The sequence below is a fragment of the Ylistrum balloti genome, unplaced genomic scaffold (assembly GCF_031769215.1).
Source record: "Ylistrum balloti isolate Yb309-2 unplaced genomic scaffold, AGI_CSIRO_Ybal_v1 Utg370980, whole genome shotgun sequence".
Classification (NCBI taxonomy): Eukaryota; Metazoa; Mollusca; class Bivalvia; order Pectinida; family Pectinidae; genus Ylistrum; species Ylistrum balloti.
This window is the reverse complement of record NW_026782549.1, coordinates 63,922-85,696: the sequence shown is the minus strand read 5'-3', so window position 1 is coordinate 85,696 and position 21,775 is coordinate 63,922. Positions and strand designations below refer to the sequence as shown.

The 21,775-nt window shown below is 37.0% G+C and overlaps 1 protein-coding gene across 1 annotated transcript in view; it reads left to right on the top strand.

Moving 5' to 3' along the window:
- Positions 1 to 890: 890 nt before the first annotated feature.
- LOC132559852 (proto-oncogene tyrosine-protein kinase ROS-like) overlaps positions 891 to 21,775 on the top strand; it is a gene marked incomplete at its 3' end in the record, with an annotated part of 83,480 nt that continues 62,595 nt past the window's right edge. Inside the window, exons 1-2 of the mRNA XM_060224481.1 lie at positions 891 to 1,001; positions 12,460 to 12,516. Coding sequence (XP_060080464.1) covers positions 891 to 1,001; positions 12,460 to 12,516 — 168 coding nt within the window. The remainder of the gene's footprint in view (positions 1,002 to 12,459; positions 12,517 to 21,775) is intronic.

Sequence of the window (21,775 nt, the reverse complement as noted above, 5' to 3'; positions counted from 1 at the left end):
AGCCCATCATTATATAGTTCGAGTTATTTCCCCTAGTCTCAAAAAGCTCTTTAATCGGAGCATATTCGGTTATCACATTTTAAAAAAAACAGTCATACGCTAATTAACAAATTTGTCAAAGTGAGGAATGCAATTTCAGCTTAATAGACACTAGGAAGTAATTTTTGGTTCTGAAGAATTCACGGCACTATATATAATGACAATAAAAACAGAAATTCAATTAAAACCAAATCTTGCTCTGATCTTCTTCATAACTTTACAACAAAGGTGTACCCCATAATTTAGAGTTTTGTTAAACGTTTGGCGCCGAAGATTAAGGTTTTTCTACACCGTCCCACACTAACTGAGCCAATTAGAATTACCGTTGCCATGACGTGTCCAACATAATATTGGATCACGGCGCACCTATACATCACACAATAGGTCGAGACAGGGTTTATTAGTCAGTTCCTCTTAGATATTATTCGGCATCATTGCCCGACGGGTAATACGGTGGGTATTACGGTGTCCATTGTGGTCAGTGTCCTGAGCGGTCTACGTGTATATATGTCTTTGATAGATTTAACAGTTGTTTGACAATAGGATCATATATTTACTTGCAAAGCAAACAAGAATGTGACCGCAGTAGAGTAAACAACAATGGAACATGCGTGTAAGTGGAGTTCCCAATAGAAACTGGAGACACCGTCACTGGTAGGAGGGACCGTGGGAGCTAGAGCCGTACCACCCCTCCCCTCACACAGAGCAGGCAGCCCGTGTATAATCTGGCGCGCTCTCGACCCGTAGTAAAGCTGTAGTAAGCGTTCGGTGTATCTGATGCTGACGGTCTCGGTCCTACAGTCACTTAGGAAGTAGACTTGCATCACTATGGTGTTGTAACGTTACCCGCGATGTCCGATATATTTGTATTTTGTGTACCCCTTTGGATTCTATGGATGTTACAATGTGTTCACGGACAGTCTATTGAAAGTATTTGCAAGGAATCATGTAAGGCGAACCTGGTAAGTTGACGTTTTGCTATTTCTATTGTTTTAAACTTTAAAATAAACACATGGCCTTTCCAAATTTGAGAGTCGGTATCATTGGTAGTCGGTCGTGTAATGTCGATTAGGCTACTTTACTTGGAAGCATCACAGCACATGGAAATTAGGGCCAAGCAACAGTGATTTGTTGCTATTTTGAATCATTTACAATGATTTCACTCGGTAGATGGGGCTTTCCTAACAGCTTGCAGGGGACGTCAAGTGTATACGTGGTACAGATAATTTTGGTTACTTATTCCTCTGTTGACACCAGCCAAACTCAAGTAATTTCGTTTATCATGTCCTCAGAAAAAATGAATTCATTGTATGATTTAATTAGATATGGTAAGTCTATATACAAGGCATAGACAATCCCAAATGTGTGATAAATCACTCCGGATTCTCAGCCAATGTAAAACCAATAATGTTCGCCATCCCCAATATCAGAGTTAATTTGGCGTGACTTACGATGACCAGTAGTGGACATCCCCACGATGACACGAGCTCGTTAGAACCCACGTCGAATGACCAGTGGGGTACCAATTGGATCCTTGCGAATAGGGAGCGGTCAAGTGATGATCAGAACGATAATGAATAGTGGTGATCCTGTGCCGATTACAAATATATTTGACATTTACACATAATAAAGCACTGACAGTGCGCCATTGTCCTAGGAAGAAAATGATTTTACTTTGTCAAGCAATGGTTGAACTAAAATGTGATCATTCAACGCGACAACAGAACACACAAATTACACGGTAGCGGCGTGCGTTCTATTACACAACTGTGCGTGCGTCGTTCCAGAGACATGCATGTACACATATATTGAGTCTTTTCAATCCCCCTCTTCACAGAGGACACACATCCATGCACATATATTTCACATGCGTTTCTTTTTTACCCCCTTCTGTTCCCCTATTTTAAAAAGATAATGGGTTTCTCCAGCCCCGATATCTATGACCCCCTAAACCCGACCGGTGGCAGGTGGTATCATATTCCTACAAGTTGTACACCTCGGAGAAGGGAGGGGGTATACTGAGGGAGGCAAGCCAGGCGACAGAGAGCTGTGTCAATGATCCCGGATCAGATAATCATGACCAGATTTTTCACCGCTTTACTTGCATTACCCCCTCCTTACAACACTCTCTTCCTCCTAGAAGAGGGGCGTCTCCCGGCACCCACTGTTTGCGATCCCATCTTCAAAGAAAACTTTTACTTTATTATAACCAAATTTGATGACAAGAGTCCTTAATATTTATTTTGATTAAAACTCCAATTTAACGGGGTTATTTTAAAATAGAAACATAAAGGAAACATAACTTTCACCAAAAACATTAAGTTTTTTCCATGATACTCACCAGTAACGGTTGTTAATATTACATTAAGAACTAATAGTTTTAGACAATTTAGTGAGGACTTGAGTATTTTGAGCTATTCAATTCTTTGAATTATTCAAGGAATTGTATAAATATCGAAACATGAATGTCAAACATAGAAAACCAGCTATTATTTTAAATTAGAAGTTTTAACGTTCTGTCTACGATAAATTTGTATGATACAATATCTATACATCATTTACATTCATAAGTTACATATAGTTGTCTTTTACCATAACATAGATTTTGGTGTAATTTACAACCAATTCGTTTTAATTTCACGGTTTGATTAAGGTAATTTAAAATAATAATAAAAATAAAAATAGTCCCTCTGTTCGTAAATTTCGAAGGAATGATATAATGTTAAAGGTAATTCAGGTCAAGTGGGACTTGGTTTGAAGTGGTGAGTCTACTAATTAACTTTAAAAAAACGAACAAACATACAGCTAAGTTTAAAACCATATAATGCTTTAGTTCAACTATCATTTTTTGAACATTCGATATGCTGACCGCTTCACAAGAATTAACCTTTCCATCTGCGAAAATATGTTCAACGAAACCTCATTCCTAAGTTTTCTCAGTGGATACAAAAAAAAGTAAAAAAGAAACAAATAAAATAAGTAGGCACGCGGAAGTTTCACTCGTTAAGAGTGGTACATTGATAAATTTACAGAAATAAGTAGGCACGCGGAAGGTTCCCTAGTTAAGAGTGGTACATTGATAAATCTACAGAAATAAGTAGGCACACGGAAGTTCCACTCGTTAAGAGTGGTACATTGATAAATTTACAGAAATAAGTAGGCACACGGAAGTTTCACTCGTTAAGAGTGGAACATTGATAAATCTACAGAAATAAGTAGGCACACGGAAGGTTCCTTGTTAAGAGTGGTACATTGATAAATCTACAGAAATAAGTAGGCACGCGGAAGGTTCCCTAGTTAAGAGTGGTACATTGATAAATTTACAGAAATAAGTAGGCACGCGGAAGTTTCACTCGTTAAGAGTGGTACATTGATAAATCTACAGAAATAAGTAGGCACGCGGAAGTTTCACTCGTTAAGAGTGGTACATTGATAAATCTACAGAAATAAGTAGGCACACGGAAGGTTCCTTGTTAAGAGTGGTACATTGATAAATTTACAGAAATAAGTAGGCACACGGAAGGTTCCCTAGTTAAGAGTGGTACATTGATAAATCTACAGAAATAAGTAGGCACGCGGAAGGTTCCCTCGTTAACGGTGGTACATTGATAAATTTACAGAAATAAGTAGGCACGCGGAAGGTTCTAAATCAAAAGTAGTACACAAAAGGAATTTTCCTATTTGATGTGACATGCACTCACAGAAGTCTCCATACATAGGTAAATGTGTTTATATAAGTATATACACGCATTATGTAAAAAATAAACACGATACAGGATATAGAGACAACCATGTAGAAATAAAACTTGTAAATAAACACAGAAATGAATCGTTTAGAAATACTGAGAGTGTGGTTCCTTTTGTATGGGAATACAGGCAGTAGAGTTTCTGATGGAAGTAGTGATAGTATAATTTCTGATAGAAACAGAGACAGTATAATTTCTGATAGAAACAGAGACAGTATAATTTCTGATAGAAACAGAGACAGTATAATTTCTTATAGAAATAGAGACAGTATAATTTCTGATAGAAACAGAAACAGTATAATTTCATATAGAAACAACGACAGTATAATTTCTTATAGAAATAGAGACAGTATTATTTCTGATAGAAACAGAGACAGTATAATTTCTGATAGAAACAGAGACAGTATAATTTCTTGTGGAAATAGAGACAGTATAATTCTGATAGAAACAACGACAGTATAATTTCTTATAGAAATAGAGACAGTATAATTTCTTGTGGAAATAGAGACAGTATAATTCTGATAGAAACAACGACAGTATAATTTCTGATAGAAATAGAGACAGTATAATTTCTGATAGAAACAACGACAGTATAATTTCTGATAGAAACAACGACAGTATAATTTCTTATAGAAACAGAAACAGTATAATTTCTTATAGAAACAGAGACAGTATAATTTCTTATAGAAACAGAGACAGTATAATTTCTGATAGAAACAGAGACAGTATAATTTCTTGTGGAAATAGAGACAGTATAATTTCTTATAGAAACAACGACAGTATAATTTCATATAGAGACAGTATAATTTCTTATAGAAATAGAGACATTATACTTTCTTTTCTTGAACAGGCAGTAGTTTCTTATAAAGACATACAGTAAGGATACTTTTATTCATTGAATATAGACAGTATAATTTCAAAGTAATTTTATTGGCCCTCCGTTTTGGTTGTGCATCTGGTACTCCGCCGAGCTTGGTTTTAGTTCTGTTTTGAGTTTCATTAAAACGAATATGCTTTAAAAAATAGACCGCACAAAATTTAACTCGTTATCTATAAATAATGATCATTGATTTTGAAATGTCACAAGAACCGAAGCAGATTATTCGAAAATGTATAATACTCGGAATAAAAGCCATCTAATAGATGTTTCCAATTCCTTATATCAGTTCTTCAGTAATTTCAAAGACCTTCTCAACCAATGTTTGTTCCTTAGTGTCGACTGTCGCCATGGAGCTGGCTTAATATCTCAAATTGTTTTACCCATAACGCCTCAAAGCAATTACAAAACACTGCGACACTTTACCGCCGGGAATTACATCTGTAAAATAAAGAACTGTCCTATTGGACATAAACTTCCAGTTACTGGGGAGTGGGTATTGCGAAGCGAAGAAGGGATGAAGCATTAGATGGACCTGGAAAGAGCTACTTTGATGATGATCGAGTCTGGTCAAAAACGATAAAAATTACTCCTACTTTTTTCATAACTTTTCAAGATAATAATAATTCAGTGTATACAAAAAACAAAAGTCTTGTTCTTAGTTATTCGTCCACGTTCTACTCAGGCTGCAAATCATGATACGATCAAATTAAGTAAGGGAAAGTATATTGGAAATGTTTTTATATTGCAAGACTTGCGACATTCAAAGGGATATTGCGATGTCACAATCTATATTGTATTTTGGTATACTGAAATTATTTTTGAAACAAGCGTTTATATGAGGGAGCAGTAGATTATTAAATGTGTGATGTATTAAAAACTATATAATTTTGAACTTTGCAATACCGTACAAGTTTTAATTAAGAACACACGAAGGATGTTGAATTTGGGTTTCTATAAAAATATAAAGTTATCATATGTTGAAAGGTCTGCGGTTAAATAATTGTAAGTGTTAAAGCAGGTTGTTGCAGTATATTGCAATACTGAACATTTAATTGTAGTAAATTTTCACTAGATAGATACAGCCATATATTGACTATTGGGATATTATTGCCCATCCCTAAAATTACCCGAAAGCTAGGAACAACAGAGATGACAAAATTATAGAAAACTAGATACAAAACCACACATCACTACAGAAAACTAGGGACCAAAACAGACACCACCACAGAAAAATAGGGACAAAATCAGACACCACCACAGAAAACTATAGGGACAAAATCAGACACCACCACAGAAAACTATAGGGACAAAATCAGACACCACCACAGAAAACTATAGACACCACCACAGAAAACTATAGACAAAATCAGACACCACCACAGAAAACCAGGGACAAAATCAGACACCACCACAGAAAACTATAGGGACAAAATCCGACACCACCACAGAAAACTATAGACAAAATCAGACACCACCACAGAAAACCAGGGACAAAATCAGACACCACCACAGAAAACCAGGGACAAAATCAGACACCACCACAGAAAACTATAGGGACAAAATCAGACACCACCACAGAAAACTATAGGGACAAAATCAGACACCACCACAGAAAACCAGGGACAAAATCAGACACCACCACAGAAAACTATAGGGACAAAATCAGATACCACCACAGAAAACTATTACTATAAGACATTACTATAAAATAACTGAGGACAAAAACAGACAGCACTACAAAACGCTGGGGTCAAAAACAGACATTACTACAAATTAACTGGCTACAAAAACAGACATCAACCAGCTTTACAAAATCCACAAAAGTATCGGACAAACTCTTTAAAAGCAGAATGTTACTTGGTAAATGCATCTGTACTAGTCCGTCTGTTTATGGTCACTATCTACTGACATGTAATTTTGATGGGTATGAAATTAATCTTTGAACATATTTGTATTTCCGTTTCCCTCTGTTTAACCCTGATTTGCACTGCAATTTCCGGGTGTTTAAAAGCATTGGATAGCTGGCCATAAACAGGCGACCGATCAAATTAGCCTGCAATTATTATGGTCAGTTTTATACGTGCCTGGTTTTAGTAAACTAGTAATATCCAACTGGTAACTTGACAAATGCTATCCAACAAAACGATACAACAACAGGTTAACAACTTACAAAAAAAGAAGAAAGACAAATAGATATATGCCAAGCTACGGCCAAACTCAATAAATCAGCAGAGGTAGAACTGTAAGACTAGCTTTTCTCTACCAACAACCTGTTTCGGTTACAGTGCCTCACCCACTATGTAAATGCCAGACTATGGAGTCGGCTAGTGCTCGTTGTCCGTAAAAAAAGACACGCAAACACGATCTGATGTTCACGTCTCGCGTACAGCGAAAAAACCTATCGGTCACGTCCTGACCGAGACCTATGCCGTGTTTTGCACATCACTCTCCAGTCAGCCCCTTTTCAGCAGCTTGTCCTCTCTACATGGGACACGCTCGTACTCGCGTTTTCGCAACTCGGGCTGACGGTTTTACTTCACACAGACTGGTATTGCGTGCAAAGTCGTGAGGGTGAAACATAGATTCCGAAACATTTGTCGATATATCTGTCAAAAGACTTCGCAAGATCGAATGTTCGAAATGCACTTTATTCTTGTACTCAAGAAACTTGCTGTTCTTCACTTGGATCGATAGCGCATGAATATGGTACATTTAACATCTTCTACCGGAAGTAGAATTAAGAGAGTCCCCGGGCGAGAGGAGACGAATCACAATCAACTCAAGAATGTAGCATCGTAATCGGCTCACGTTTCATTTTAAGTAAATAAATATTTCGACACGACTCCTGCCCGCGGGAATGGTCAGCAACAGTTTGTTGGTTTTTCTCGAGCCCAAACTTAGTCTGGAGATGGAATCAGCCTCCACCTGCCGACAAAGTGCACTCTAATTAAAAACAAACGTTTGAAGTTGTTTTGAATCTTGAATCGTACATAGCACTATCTACATGGGTTCCTTTGGAATCAAGCTGCAAACTGTTTGTAAAATTTTCGTGTTTTCACGAGAAATATTTTCCCACGGATAAATGGTGTTTTCATTACCCATGACCTCAGTGATTTTCGCCGGCCACAAGTCACATTGTAAAGGGTCAGTATGGTCGGGGTGACACTGTGTGGTATTTGTGGGTAGACGCACATGAAAGTTCGGCCCGAAAACAAGATCCGACGGGGTACAACAAGACATCAAATCATGAAAAATAGAAGATATGAAACAATTTCTGTAGAATTTAACCCATAACGAAGAACATTTTGTCCCTAGCTATACAATTGTCCCCAGGGTTTGAAGAGGAATAAACACATTACGAAATTTACATGTAACCGTGTAAACAGAGCTCGAAAAACTTGCATTACTCTGCCGTGAGTGATTTGAGGTTGGGAGACGGAATGTTATTCTGCGTTCAGGCGTCTGCTGGTCCTAGATCATCAGATTGAATTTACATCCCCTATCTTTTCTGTGGACAATTACTCTTCATTTAAACTCAAATGTGGGTTAAAAAGTAAAACAGCTATTCGATATTTGTATATGTTTTTAAACGTCTCTACTGCCGCCTGTTCTATAAACGAGACCGCTTTTCAATTTGTCACCTGTTTTGCTTAGATTTCTCACATTTCCTGTACTATTTTGTGTTTGTGTTATCTACCGTCAATATACCACAAGTTAATTAGACATATATCAATGTTATGATATGAAGGACTATTCGTGAAGACGTAACTAAAAATCGTTAATTGTAACTAAATGTGACTAAGTTACGATATAATAATATATGATGTGTTATTTCTGATTAATTGTAACTAATTGTATAATTATTCTGGTAGCTGTGAATAATGTTGTAATTCTGAATTCGTTAAATCTCGGATGCATTAGTGAAAGGCAGCTGTATGAGAAAACTGTCACATGCTGTTCAGATAATGGACGTGTTCCGGATCGAGAATAAGTAACTAAAGAACACAGCACTACCCGTGGTCTGTCTCTTAGGAGACGGTTCGGCCTAGACGGTGTCGGAAGTTGCATGTTTACGGAACTAAGATGACGGTGTCGATATTAGCAGGATGTCCGTTATTTCACTACATTATCGAACCACGGCAATATGACCTCAGTATGTTTTTTTCTTGTTTTGTTTTCTTCAATTCTGAGCAAAATATGTTTTATGAATATATCTGACAATTCGTCGGGTCCTGTAAGACGACCACACTACGCTTTACGTAAATCTTTCAAACCATTTTCAAACTGCTTTTCCAGTGTGTAAACACAAAGCGACGAAAACAATTTTAACTTAGAAAAAAGACAGGATAATGTTTTGAATAATATCCAACATGTAAATATAACAATTGAACGTCGGTAAGATTGATTTATTCTCAATATGAATGCAATATGGGTGCGAAATGATTTATAACGACGTCTGTAGTCATGAAGTTGTGATGATCTGTCTTATACTTATGATTCCTATATACAGACATCATTAAGTGTTCCTATATATCACTGTCATAAAGTATTTCTATATCATTAAGTTGTAATAACCTGTTTTTTTATATACTTATCATTCTTTCATTTCTACAAATGTAATACTGGTCTGTACAGGACGATGCACCCAGGGTCGCTGTTCCTTTATTACACATCTACCCATACAATATAGGTACGCGCGTAGAAATGTGACGTGTCCCTCCCCAATGACGTCTTCACCTGATACAATGTATACACACCTGTGTACAAAAACTATGTGCAGAGACGGTTTGTGTTTTGTTTTATTGTTTGTCAAATCTAGGTACGGAGAATTCATTTTCTATGTCAGCTTATCAAGTATTTCTACATATTGTCGTCATTAAGTTGTGATGACTTGCGCCTTATACTTGTCATAACTACACGTATATATATTAATCACTGTCAATAAGCTGTGCTAGTGAATAACAACGTCCGTTACAAGTTAAAGAATTACAACGTTCGTGGCAAGACAACAAAGGAAGTAAATTCAATGAAACTATGACAAAATATGAACAAAAGAAATATTTACACGGAGATTCACGAAAAAGTAGGAGAAATATACCAGATGTTTAGGAAGTGTAAGCGTCTTTTGCTTCACCGCATGACATGTTAGCGTTTTACTACGAGGTCCGTTACAATGTAGCGAATTAAAAACAAACAAATTTCAACATCCGTTACAAGTTTCACGTCACCCGTAAAGAACCAGCAGATTAGACCCCGTTGAGCACAAAGTACACATATTTTTTTCTGTTTCGACAGTATCTCTGGTATGCATTGTTAGTACTTTCCACTGAGAGAAGACATTCATTGATGAAGAGACTTCGTATTCAGAGCGGAACGCTTGTTTTTCGAAGATCATTTTCTTCCGCGTGTTTTTGTTTCCTTAACATCGGTGTGGTCAATAGGTGTATTATGAGTGACAGGTGGTGATCACATTGTCTGGCTAAGTACGTTACTGCAAAGAATCTAAATCTCGGAATAGAACTGTGAAGGGCCTAAATAAAATTACGCCAACTGGTCGTACTTGATGGGATTATCTCCTCTTGTGCTTTAATAGATTGTTTCCAGAATGTATAGGCGGCGCGAGTGACAGTATTTCACAAAGAGGTGACAAAAGTGTTACCCAATTGACAAGCGATAGTCGCACTCAAATTTTCGAGTAATTACCAAAGGTCGGACCATAAAACTATTACGCCACAGAAACAGAAACAAAATGACTGTTTATTATGTGTATATGTAACAAGGAAAACTCTCTGTGACCACGAAGTTGACGACGAACCATGCGTCATGCAGACAACAGCTTAGGAGCAGGAGAAGGGTGCGTGGAGTGCTCGCTCACAGATATTGAATCTGTAATGAGAGAGCCTTAGGACGGTTACTGGGCCTTCATACCATGAACGTCAAACACTATGTCTTAAACTGGCGTCAGTAAAATGTAGTCTCCGACATTCTCTATTAACATTACCGATACCAGGCGACAAACTCACGCGAACACAGAATGATGGGGGTACTCGGCTTGTTAGGAATTCATCACGCCAGTGAATTAGTGTGTTGCACTCTTATAAATGTACAAGAAAAGTGTAATAGTAGTGGTAAACCATCACATTAGTTTGTAAATAGGTGTGTCACGCTCATGACGTCAGTTTATACCTTGGTATAAAGGATTCGGTTTTAACGACATTTTTTCTCACGAATCCACGTGGTATCGTTAAAATGGAATCTGGTAATGTACTCTAAGACTTTCCTAAGCCATATTTGCTACACACGTTATTTTTACACAACCTGTGTTCAACAGTTTCCGGTATTGTTATAAAGGTGATATTGCCATGGTAATTATAAAGATGACATTGTCATGGTTATTATAAAGATGATATTGCCATGGTGATGGTAAGCTGAAATTCTTTTGGCTATCATAAGGTTAACATGCCGGTTTTTGTTTAGCGGGACTGGTCTGGGTGACGTCCACTTTAGTGGGATATGTTAAGTTAGAGTCCCGCTAAGTTCCACTCACTTTTTTACAATATGTAAATAGGTACCCTTGATAAACCATTGTCGGTGTTTTTGGTAGGGGATACTCAGAAACGGGGAAGTGTTTAAGTATTGTTTTTTAGACAAAAATACTCCACTAGGTGCAGAACGCACGGCTCCGAGCGTCCATCTAAAGTTTGTTAGCCCCGGCTCGGAGTCCGCGTTACATTTCCCCTGTAAAGCTGATATTGCAATGATTGGCGTTAAGTTAATATTGTACGGTTGTTTTATACATGGTCGAGGCGTGCGGAATGAAGCTTTCCGACTATATGACGTTATTACAGACCCATGTACAGGCCACCTGATGTATAGACATTGTGACGTCATACGTTTTATATATCGTCCAAGACAAGAAGCGACCCGCATGTGTCAGTCTAAGAATGACTACTTAAAGAATCCGTGTGTGTGTCATTACGGTATTTAAATGACGTTCACATTTCTTCATCCCGTCGTGCACGAGCCAAGATGTCGGCCTTGCTCAGCTGTATGATACTCGAGAGTCTACTTACAATGTGCAATTCTAAAACAATCACAATTAAGTGTTTGTCTGTAAATAAACACGATTTTCAATTGATTTACTCTTCCATCAGAATCTCGTATCCTTGAACAATACTTATCATATTTTACCAATGAAAATTTTTCATTAACACGGAGTTAATACTGTAGAGGTCTACCCGGTAGTTTCTCGCGCGTGACGTCTATTAAATCCTTTAGAGGATTTCCCGTGGTGTCGTGCGCGTGACGTCTATTAAACCCTTTAGAGGTTTACCCGTGCTGTCGTGCACCTGACATGATTTAATCTTACGGTAGCGTCGCGGTCATGGACTGAAACGTGTAGGGGTCAAGTAACGTTTGGTCACTGATACGACTTTGGGTTGAGAAAAGTGTCGATTGTAGAGAACCTACATGTAAACTGCTTAACATCTATAAAGCGAATACAGCATGTTGTGGAAAATATATCATCATTTTTGACGGGGAAATACGTTAAAAACAAACTCCTGTGTTCCACATTATTTACAGAAGAAAGAAATACACTTATTAACTAACAAGATGAAATTCAAGCTGTACTGTTTCAGAACAATATTTCATATAGTTGTACGGCGTTAAACATTCAATAAATGGCGTGATTTCATCTTTATTTTTTCGTATTTTTTCGTCTTTATAATTCTCACTGTCGGACTACATCCTGCCATGACCTATGGTTTACAAATTATATTTATATATTTTCAGACTATCACTTCCAGAGATAGATCTCTTTTCTGCAACGATGAATGCAAGCTGGACCAGGTAAGGACAACTACTATAAACTACCATAAAAAATGAAAATAGGTTAAGATTTTCTCTATCTTTCCTAACATCATAATTTAGAACAAGTCTACCAACCCGATGTTTTACTGTTAGTAATAAATGTCTTCTAAACCGTTTAAACACTACAACTAACACATCACCATTACTAGAACTGAATCTCTGCCAACAAGAATTTATAACCTTGACAACTTTAGAACTACAACCTCGAAAACACGAGAACTAACACCTCGCCAACACTAGAACTAAAATCTCATCAACACGAGAACTAAAACCTCGCCAACACTAGAACTAAAATCTCGCCAACACTAGAACTAAAACCTCGCCAACACTAGAACTAAAATCTCATCAACACTAGAACTAAAATCTCGCCAACACTAGAACTAAAACCTCGCCAACACTAGAACTAAAACCTCGCCAACACTAGAACTAAAATCTCATCAACACTAGAACTAAAACCTCGCCAACACTAGAACTAAAATCTCGCCAACACGAGAACTAAAACCTCGCCAACACTAGAACTAAAATCTCAACTAAAACCTCATCAACACTAAAATCTAGAACTAAAATCTCGCCAACACTAGAACTCGCCAACACTAGAACTAAAATCTCGCCAACACTAGAACTAAAATCTCATCAACACGAGAACTAAAACCTCGCCAACACTAGAACTAAAATCTCGCCAACACTAGAACTAAAATCTCGCCAACACTAGAACTAAAATCTCGCCAACACTAGAACTAAAATCTCGCCAACACTAGAACTAAAATCTCATCAACACTAGAACTAAAATCTCATCAACACTAGAACTAAAACCTCGCCAACACTAGAACTAAAATCTCGCCAACACTAGAACTAAAACCTCGCCAACACTAGAACTAAAATCTCGCCAACACTAGAACTAAAACCTCGCCAACACTAGAACTAAAACCTCGCCAACACTAGAACTAAAATCTCGCCAACACTAGAACTAAAATCTCATCAACACTAGAACTAAAATCTCATCAACACTAGAACTAAAATCTCGCCAACACGAGAAGTAAAACCTCGCCAACACTAGAACTAAAATCTCGCCAACACTAGAACTAAAATCTCATCAACACTAGAACTAAAATCTCATCAACACTAGAACTAAAATCTCATCAACACTAGAACTAAAACCTCGCCAACACTAGAACTAAAATCTCATCAACACTAGAACTAAAATCTCATCAACACTAGAACTAAAATCTCATCAACACTAGAACTAAAACCTCGCCAACACTAGAACTAAAACCTCGCCAACACTAGAACTAAAATCTCATCAACACTAGAACTAAAACCTCGCCAACACTAGAACTAAAATCTCATCAACACTAGAACTAAAATCTCATCAACACGAAAACTAAAACCTCGCCAACACTAGCCAACACTAAACTAAAATCTCATCAACACACGAGAACTAAAATCTCGCCAACACTAGAACTAAAATCTCATCAACACTAGAACTAAAATCTCGCCAACACTAGAACTAAAATCTCATCAACACTAGAACTAAAATCTCGCCAACACTAGAACTAAAATCTCATCAACACTAGAACTAAAACCTCGCCAACACTAGAACTAAAATCTCATCAACACTAGAACTAAAACCTCATCAACACTAGAACTAAAATCTCATCAACACTAGAACTAAAATCTCATCAACACTAGAACTAAAAACTCAACAACACTAGAACTAAAATCTCATCAACACTAGAACTAAAAACTCATCAACACTAGAACTAAAACCTCGCCAACACTAGAACTAAAATCTCATCAACACTAGAACTAAAATCTCAACTAAAATCTCATCAACACAACACTAGAGAACTAAAATCTCTAAAACCTCAACACTCTCATCAACACTAGAACTAAAACCTCAGAACTAAAATCTCATCAACACTAGAACTAAAATCTCATCAACACTAGAACTAAAATCTCATCAACACTAGAACTAAAATCTCATCAACACTAGAACTAAAATCTCATCAACACTAGAACTAAAATCTCATCAACACTAGAACTAAAATCTCATCAACACTAGAACTAAAATCAACACTAGAACTAAAATCTCATCAACACTAGAACTAAAATCTCATCAACACTAGAACTAAAATCTCATCAACACTAGAACTAAAATCTCATCAACACTAGAACTAAAAGCTCATCAACACTAGAACTAAAATCTCATCAACACTAGAACTAAAACCTCGCCAACACTAGAACTAAAACCTCGCCAACACTAGAACTAAAATCTCATCAACACTAGAACTAAAACCTCGCCAACACTAGAACTAAAATCTCATCAACACTAGAACTAAAATCTCATCAACACTAGAACTAAAATCTCGCCAACACTAGAACTAAAATCTCATCAACACTAGAACTAAAATCTCATCAACACTAGAACTAAAATCTCATCAACACTAGAACTAAAATCTCATCAACACTAGAACTAAAACCTCTCCAACACTAGAACTAAAATCTCATCAACACTAGAACTAAAATCTCATCAACACTAGAACTAAAATCTCATCAACACTAGAACTAAAATCTCCTCAACACAAGAACTAAAATCTCGCCAACACTAGAACTAAAATCTCATCAACACTAGAACTAAAATCTCATCAACACTAGAACTAAAATCTCATCAACACTAGAACTAAAATCTCATCAACACTAGAACTAAAACCTCGCCAACACTAGAACTAAAATCTCATCAACACTAGAACTAAAACCTCGCCAACACTAGAACTAAAACCTCGCCAACACTAGAACTAAAATCTCATCAACACGAGAACTAAAACCTCGCCAACACTAGAACTAAAATCTCATCAACACTAGAACTAAAATCTCATCAACACTAGAACTAAAATCTCATCAACACTAGAACTAAAATCTCATCAACACTAGAACTAAAATCTCGCCAACACTAGAACTAAAATCTCGCCAACACTAGAACTAAAATCTCGCCAACACTAGAACTAAATCCTCACTAACACTGGAACCAAGTCCTCACCAACACTAGAAATCAAACCCTACCAACGCTATCATTAAAATTACAAACACATGGACTCATTGCTACAAGAACTGTTTGCGTATTGGTACCAAACACATATGAAACATCCATTTATCTCTATATGATGACAACGATTATTCAAATCTGCATGAAGATTTTTTTATATATAGATGTTAGTCTTTGTGTTGGAGGGCAAATCGTGGCACAAGCCGACATATTTCAAATTAGTTACGTACTTTTCAAGACATGATTGAAATGGTTCATTGGGTAAACATTGCAAAAATAGAAACGGCGAAGTCGGAGCAGGTATACAAACAATGGGTACATACATGTGGTGCAGTAATCAGCCCAGCAGCCGACGGATCATCTAGCAATCTAAAACATAACAAAGGGAGTAAGAATGGCCTGGAAATCGATTAAAAAGTGTGAAAACACCTGGATGAGATAGAAATACACACTTGGAAATAATTATTATCGACAGAAGTATCAGCATGGCGTGTATTTGCAGCTATACATAGTTTATGATATCTGCCCGACAATGCACCCTCATTACTGTAGGAATTACACGTGTATTGTTTCACTTCTGACGTAGATGAAACGTGTCAATGGTGCCTCACTAACTGACTTTTTACCTCTGTGGGTTTACAGTTCGAGTTCAGCAGCCGTGTCATTACTTACCGGGTTTATGTTGGGTTTGGTATCTGTTGTGTCACGGCGTTCCTCTGCAGGTGTATACAACACAGAATTTGGTAGAAAGCAAATATTGAACATGTGTATATCTTTACAAGCAGCAAAACACACCACGTCGTTATAACAAGGAAAATTAGATTTCTTTTAATTATCTTTCCTGATGTTTTTTTTTCTGTTTGGTGAATACAAGCATATTTTTATCGTGCGCACTTGGAGAAGTTGGTAGTCGGTGTCATTGCAGTCTTACTTGTTCTGTTCATGGCAAACCCTGTGTTACTCGGGGCCTGTCAATTTGTCAATCTGCCTCTGGAACAGATAATAAAACAAGAGGGGTTGCTGTATTAATACACTTTTTATACAATAAACTCTGGAACACACCAAAAAACACAGACTGGCATTACTATCAAGATTCCCAGCTGTCACGTGGAGAGAATCGCTACAAAGAGTATTGTGTTGTAAGAATTTCCCCCTTTTTTCTAGACCACATTACAAAATGTTGGCAAAGCCTTTGCTGAACACCGGTACACATGTTACGACAACCGCAGTTCTCCATTTACTACAGCTAGGTAGACTACAGTCATTTTTTTTTACCTCGATGTTTTAACACTGACTTTTATTATTAGTATTGTTTTTTTAATTCTTTTGGGGGTGGGGGTTGATCTGGTGGTTTAACTGACATTTATTCTTCTTCTCTGATTTGTTTTGAAGGCAAAATTATTTTGTGTTATCTCTGTTTTGCTGAAATTTCTTCCTAACCGACTACCATATTTTTATTCTCTTTCTCTCTCTCTGCCTTTTGTTATCATTTAGTTCTTATTTTAGACATCTCTGATGTTTTTATCTTTGCAATCTTTGCTCCTGGTGTTTATCTTTTATATTGTAGTAACAAAGGATTTCATTTTAAGAATAACTCATTCTCATATACTTGCATTTTGCAGAATTTTCCATTAAAATTGATTTATTTGTGTGAATCAACACATCAATTTACGACCCACTAAAATTTGAGCAAGGCATATTTACAAGAGATAGCTTGTCATTATATTTTACAAGTACAATTTTTTTCTTTTTTTTTGGTCGTAGCTGTCATGTGAGGACTGTACACCACCATGACTCCAGACATATTGTTGGGTACAGATTTATATCTGAAGGACAGTTCCCCACAAAAGTTAAGCCTGTACAGCTGTAGCGACATTTTTGTTTTTAAATTCACTTTATAACAACAATTAATCTAGACACTGAGACATTAAGATTAAATAAATACAGGTATGTTTTGACATAAAATATTCTAGCATAAGAAGTATACCAAGTTAAAGAAAAACCAGAACAATATACCACAGTCTCCTTGTCTTTAATTTAATTTGAGAACAGAGGACAACTGGCCTAAGTCCAGCATCATTGTCATGGCAATTGTTGATCCAGTTACCGAAAAAGGGAAGAATGCCGCTGAATCACATTTAAAATTAAACAAATCAGTTTTGATTTGTTGGATTTATTGTTTATTTCAACTTTTCTGATTCTGTAATTTATTTTTTTGTAAAGATTTTATAATCATCTTTTTTATTGACATGTTGACTTAGTAATGTATTTTTTAACTCTATTTATTTAACAATGTGTATGACATGTGTATATAATGTATTCATATTCTGAGTTTATAATATTCCCAAAGTTCTGTTCTTTAATGCGGTTATAAATTTATATCCTTGTTCACTAGTGACCACACAGGTACAATGATTTGTACAATATATATACAACCTTGTCTGATACACTCTATCCTTGCTCAAGGTTCATATAGTAATGGCTTGGCTTTGGCAGTGGAATGCTGGCACAGGTTTCTTGGCAAGCGCTGGAAGTATTTTCTGTCACTCTGTGTGATTTTACTGACGCAGTTTATAGTTAATCTTCTCCAAATCGTGTCTGATTGATCTGAATTTCACTTGGTAAACATTGTTTGACATTTGTGATTTTCTCTGTTTATTGAAGTCTCTATAGCTTTTAATACTGATTACGAGATTTGATGTTGCTATGTCTTCTTCATCTCTGTCTGTGTCTTGAAAAATATCCAATGTTTTCTGTACAAACTTTAAATGGTCTCTATCATAATGATGGACACTATGACAACTGCTGGGAGTCCCCATTGGCTGAATAGACCAGAGTTTGATAAGAAATGTCGGATGCTGACAGAGATATCCAGATCTTACTGTTTGGTAGGTTTTACTGGGAATTGCCAGCCATTTCTGATTCTTTTCTGTCATTTGATGTCTAGACAAAGAATTGAACTGAATGACTTTTTTTTACAAACATTTGTCAATTGGGCTTGGAAAACAAAGAAGGATTTGTAGCCAGTAAGGAACTTAGGACCCCTACATTTCTTTGTACTCTGAAGTGATGTCCTTGTCCATTGGTGAACCTGTCCTAACATCTAAGCTTTCATTTGGGAGATTTTATGTCTCAAAATCCAAAATTTAAGAATGTCTGAATGTCAAGGTCACAATTATATAGAACACAGGTGTATAGCTCCCTAATGACTGACCTGACAGGTTTGTCTGATGAACACATTTTATTTTGATGCATATGTTGGTAATAAGCCAATACATAGAACTTAGGCCACCAATATTGCTTCTCAGTAGAATTATCATCAAATACTTTTTGATTGACCCATTCTTCTTACTTTGAGTCAGAGCCAATGCTTTTTTGGAAAAAGTTGAATTCCCTCTGATGATACCCTCCTCTAGGTTACATTCCTGTCAACTCTCCTTCCCTCTGATGATACCCTCCTCTAGGTTATATTCCTGTCAACTCTCCTTCCCTCTGATGATACCCTCCTCTAGGTTATATTCCTGTCAACTCTCCTTCCCTCTGATGATACCCTCCTCTAGGTTACATTCCTGTCAACTCTCCTTCCCTCTGATGATACCCTCCTCTAGGTTATATTCCTGTCAACTGTCCTTTCCTCTGATGATACCCTCCTCTAGGTTACATTCCTGTCAACTCTCCTTCCCTCTGATGATACCCTCCTCTAGGTTACATTCCTGTCAACTCTCCTTCCCTCTGATGATACCATCCTCTAGGCTACATTCCTGTCAACTCTCCTTCCCTCTGATGATACCCTCCTCTAGGTTATATTCCTGTCAACTCTCCTTCCCTCTGATGATACCCTCCTCTAGGTTACGTTCCTGTCAACTCTCTTTCCCTCTGATGATACCCTCCTCTAGGTTACGTTCCTGTCAACTCTCCTTCCCTCTGATGATACCCTCCTCTAGGTTACATTCCTGTCAACTCTCCTTCCCTCTGATGATACCCTCCTCTAGGTTACATTCCTGTCAACTCTCCTTCCCTCTGATTTTCAGGTGTTTTTAACCTCTAATAGTTACTTTTGTAATGAGTTAAAATGTAAAAATATATGTATATATTCCTTGATTCTTTATTTGTTGCACAAATTGTACAATTCAGTTGTAATTTATAACACAGATTTATCAGAATTTACAAAAATAAAAAGAGATTTTAATGTGGTACAGCATTTGTAATCATTAATGAACTTGATTGTAAACTTCAGGAAAAGCATGGCATTGTCTAAAGGGTGATGGAATCATATTTAGATTTCTTATATACAATAAAAATGTCCAATGTTTACTCAAGATGTCGGCAAATTGATGACATCACTGGCTTAAGTGATTATGTCACTTTCTGATCTTGGGCATAACTATGTAATAACTAACAGGCTCCATTTTTCTTATTGGTCTTCCCATTTCTTTCACTACATAACAATTAAGTCATAAACAACCACTGTCGTCAGAGTAATGTCACCCACTACACACAGTACAAAACAAATACCCTGATGATTACCTGCCATCAGAGTTATGTATCATGTAAGAGATAAATGATAACATTTCATCAACATGTAATCAGATTTCTAGGATATCTCTAAAAGTACATTAAAGAAATGTACTACAACACTGGCAAGCAGCTCTGTTCTGGGGACGTGCTCATTATCTCAAGTAAGCTTCAATTTGAGAAGTTTTGGGAGAACATCATGCAACTTGTATCAGTCCGTCTTTCTTTATCCTGTATGATTACAGTAAACCGAAATCAGAAATTTTGGGTGACATGTCTTGTAACTCTCTGTTTCTTCATCCTGTCTGATAAAGGGTTAGATTAAACTCAAGTCTGGAAAATTTGAGGTGATCTGACCTATAACAATCAGTATCCTGTTTTTACCCCCATCCCCATTCCTGCATGTCCCCCTCCCCCTCAGCCCTGCTCCCTGCTATTTTCATGTTCCTGAGGGCTGTATGCTGATGACAGTTCCTGTAAGAGAAGCCTCCTACTCATTGCCTGTCAAACTCTTTAAATGTATTGGCTGCTGTGCTTCATACATCTTAGCTGGCAATACCCAACATTCCTATTTAATATTTTGTACAATCCTAATTTACGACTAATATCAGGTTTTTTTTTCTGTGATGGCTGTCCTTGTTTTGATTTATCATTCTTTCCTGATTTATTGAGCAACCCCAACACGGTGGCAGATTCTTTTCACAATTTAATTCTTGAAATAGAACTTAGACATCTTTACTTGCAATCTATTGACATTTTCTATGTAATTATGAAGATATTGATTTGTGACTTTCCGTTGTGTCATCATTTTAGTATTAATCACTATACAGAACAAAATCCATTCAATACAAGAAAACTGAAATTAAAGGAAAAAAAATAAAATCTTAAAGGGATGGATACTAAAAGAAATATTCAATTAAATTGGTTTTTGTTTCTATCAATCGATAAAAACTCTAACTATGAGCTGAATTTTTAAAGAAAGTGTCTCTCCATCAACTCCATCATCTGAAGGCGACTCCTCCTGAGCTCTATTATCTGACAGTAACTCCTCCCAAGTTCCCTCATCTGAAGGTGACTCCTCCCAAGTTCCTTCATCTCTAAGTTACTTCTCCCTAGCTCCCTATCTCTAGGTGTCTCCTCCCAAGTCCCTCTCATATTTAGATGTCTCCTCCCCAGCTTCCTCATCTCTAGGTGTGTCCTCCCAAGTCCCCCTCATCTCTAGGTGTCTCCTCCCCAGCTCCCTCATCTCTAGGTGTCTCCTTTCCAGTCCCCCTCATCTCTAGGTGTCTCCTCCCAAGTCCCCCTCATCTCTAGGTGTCCCATACCCAGGTCGTTTATCTGTGGGTGTCTCCCCAGCTCCCTCATTTCTGGATGTATCCATTATTGTTCTCCATTACATATACTCTTACTTTGTATTAGTCTGTAAATGTGGCAGCTGTCTGCTCTCCAACAGGACTTAAATTCATGCTGGAGAAGTCTTATTTGATGGAAATATCAGTAATCTTTCTTGATTAGTTAGGAATCAAAAAATTAAATGATATGGGTGATGAGGCATTACCTATGGGTCAGTAGACACTCCTTTTACATTCTCATTTGTATTCCATAATTCATTCACTGTCAGAAAATTCTCCAAGGAGTGTCAACCAAATTTTTACTTACTGTAGCACCCTTGCAATGAGT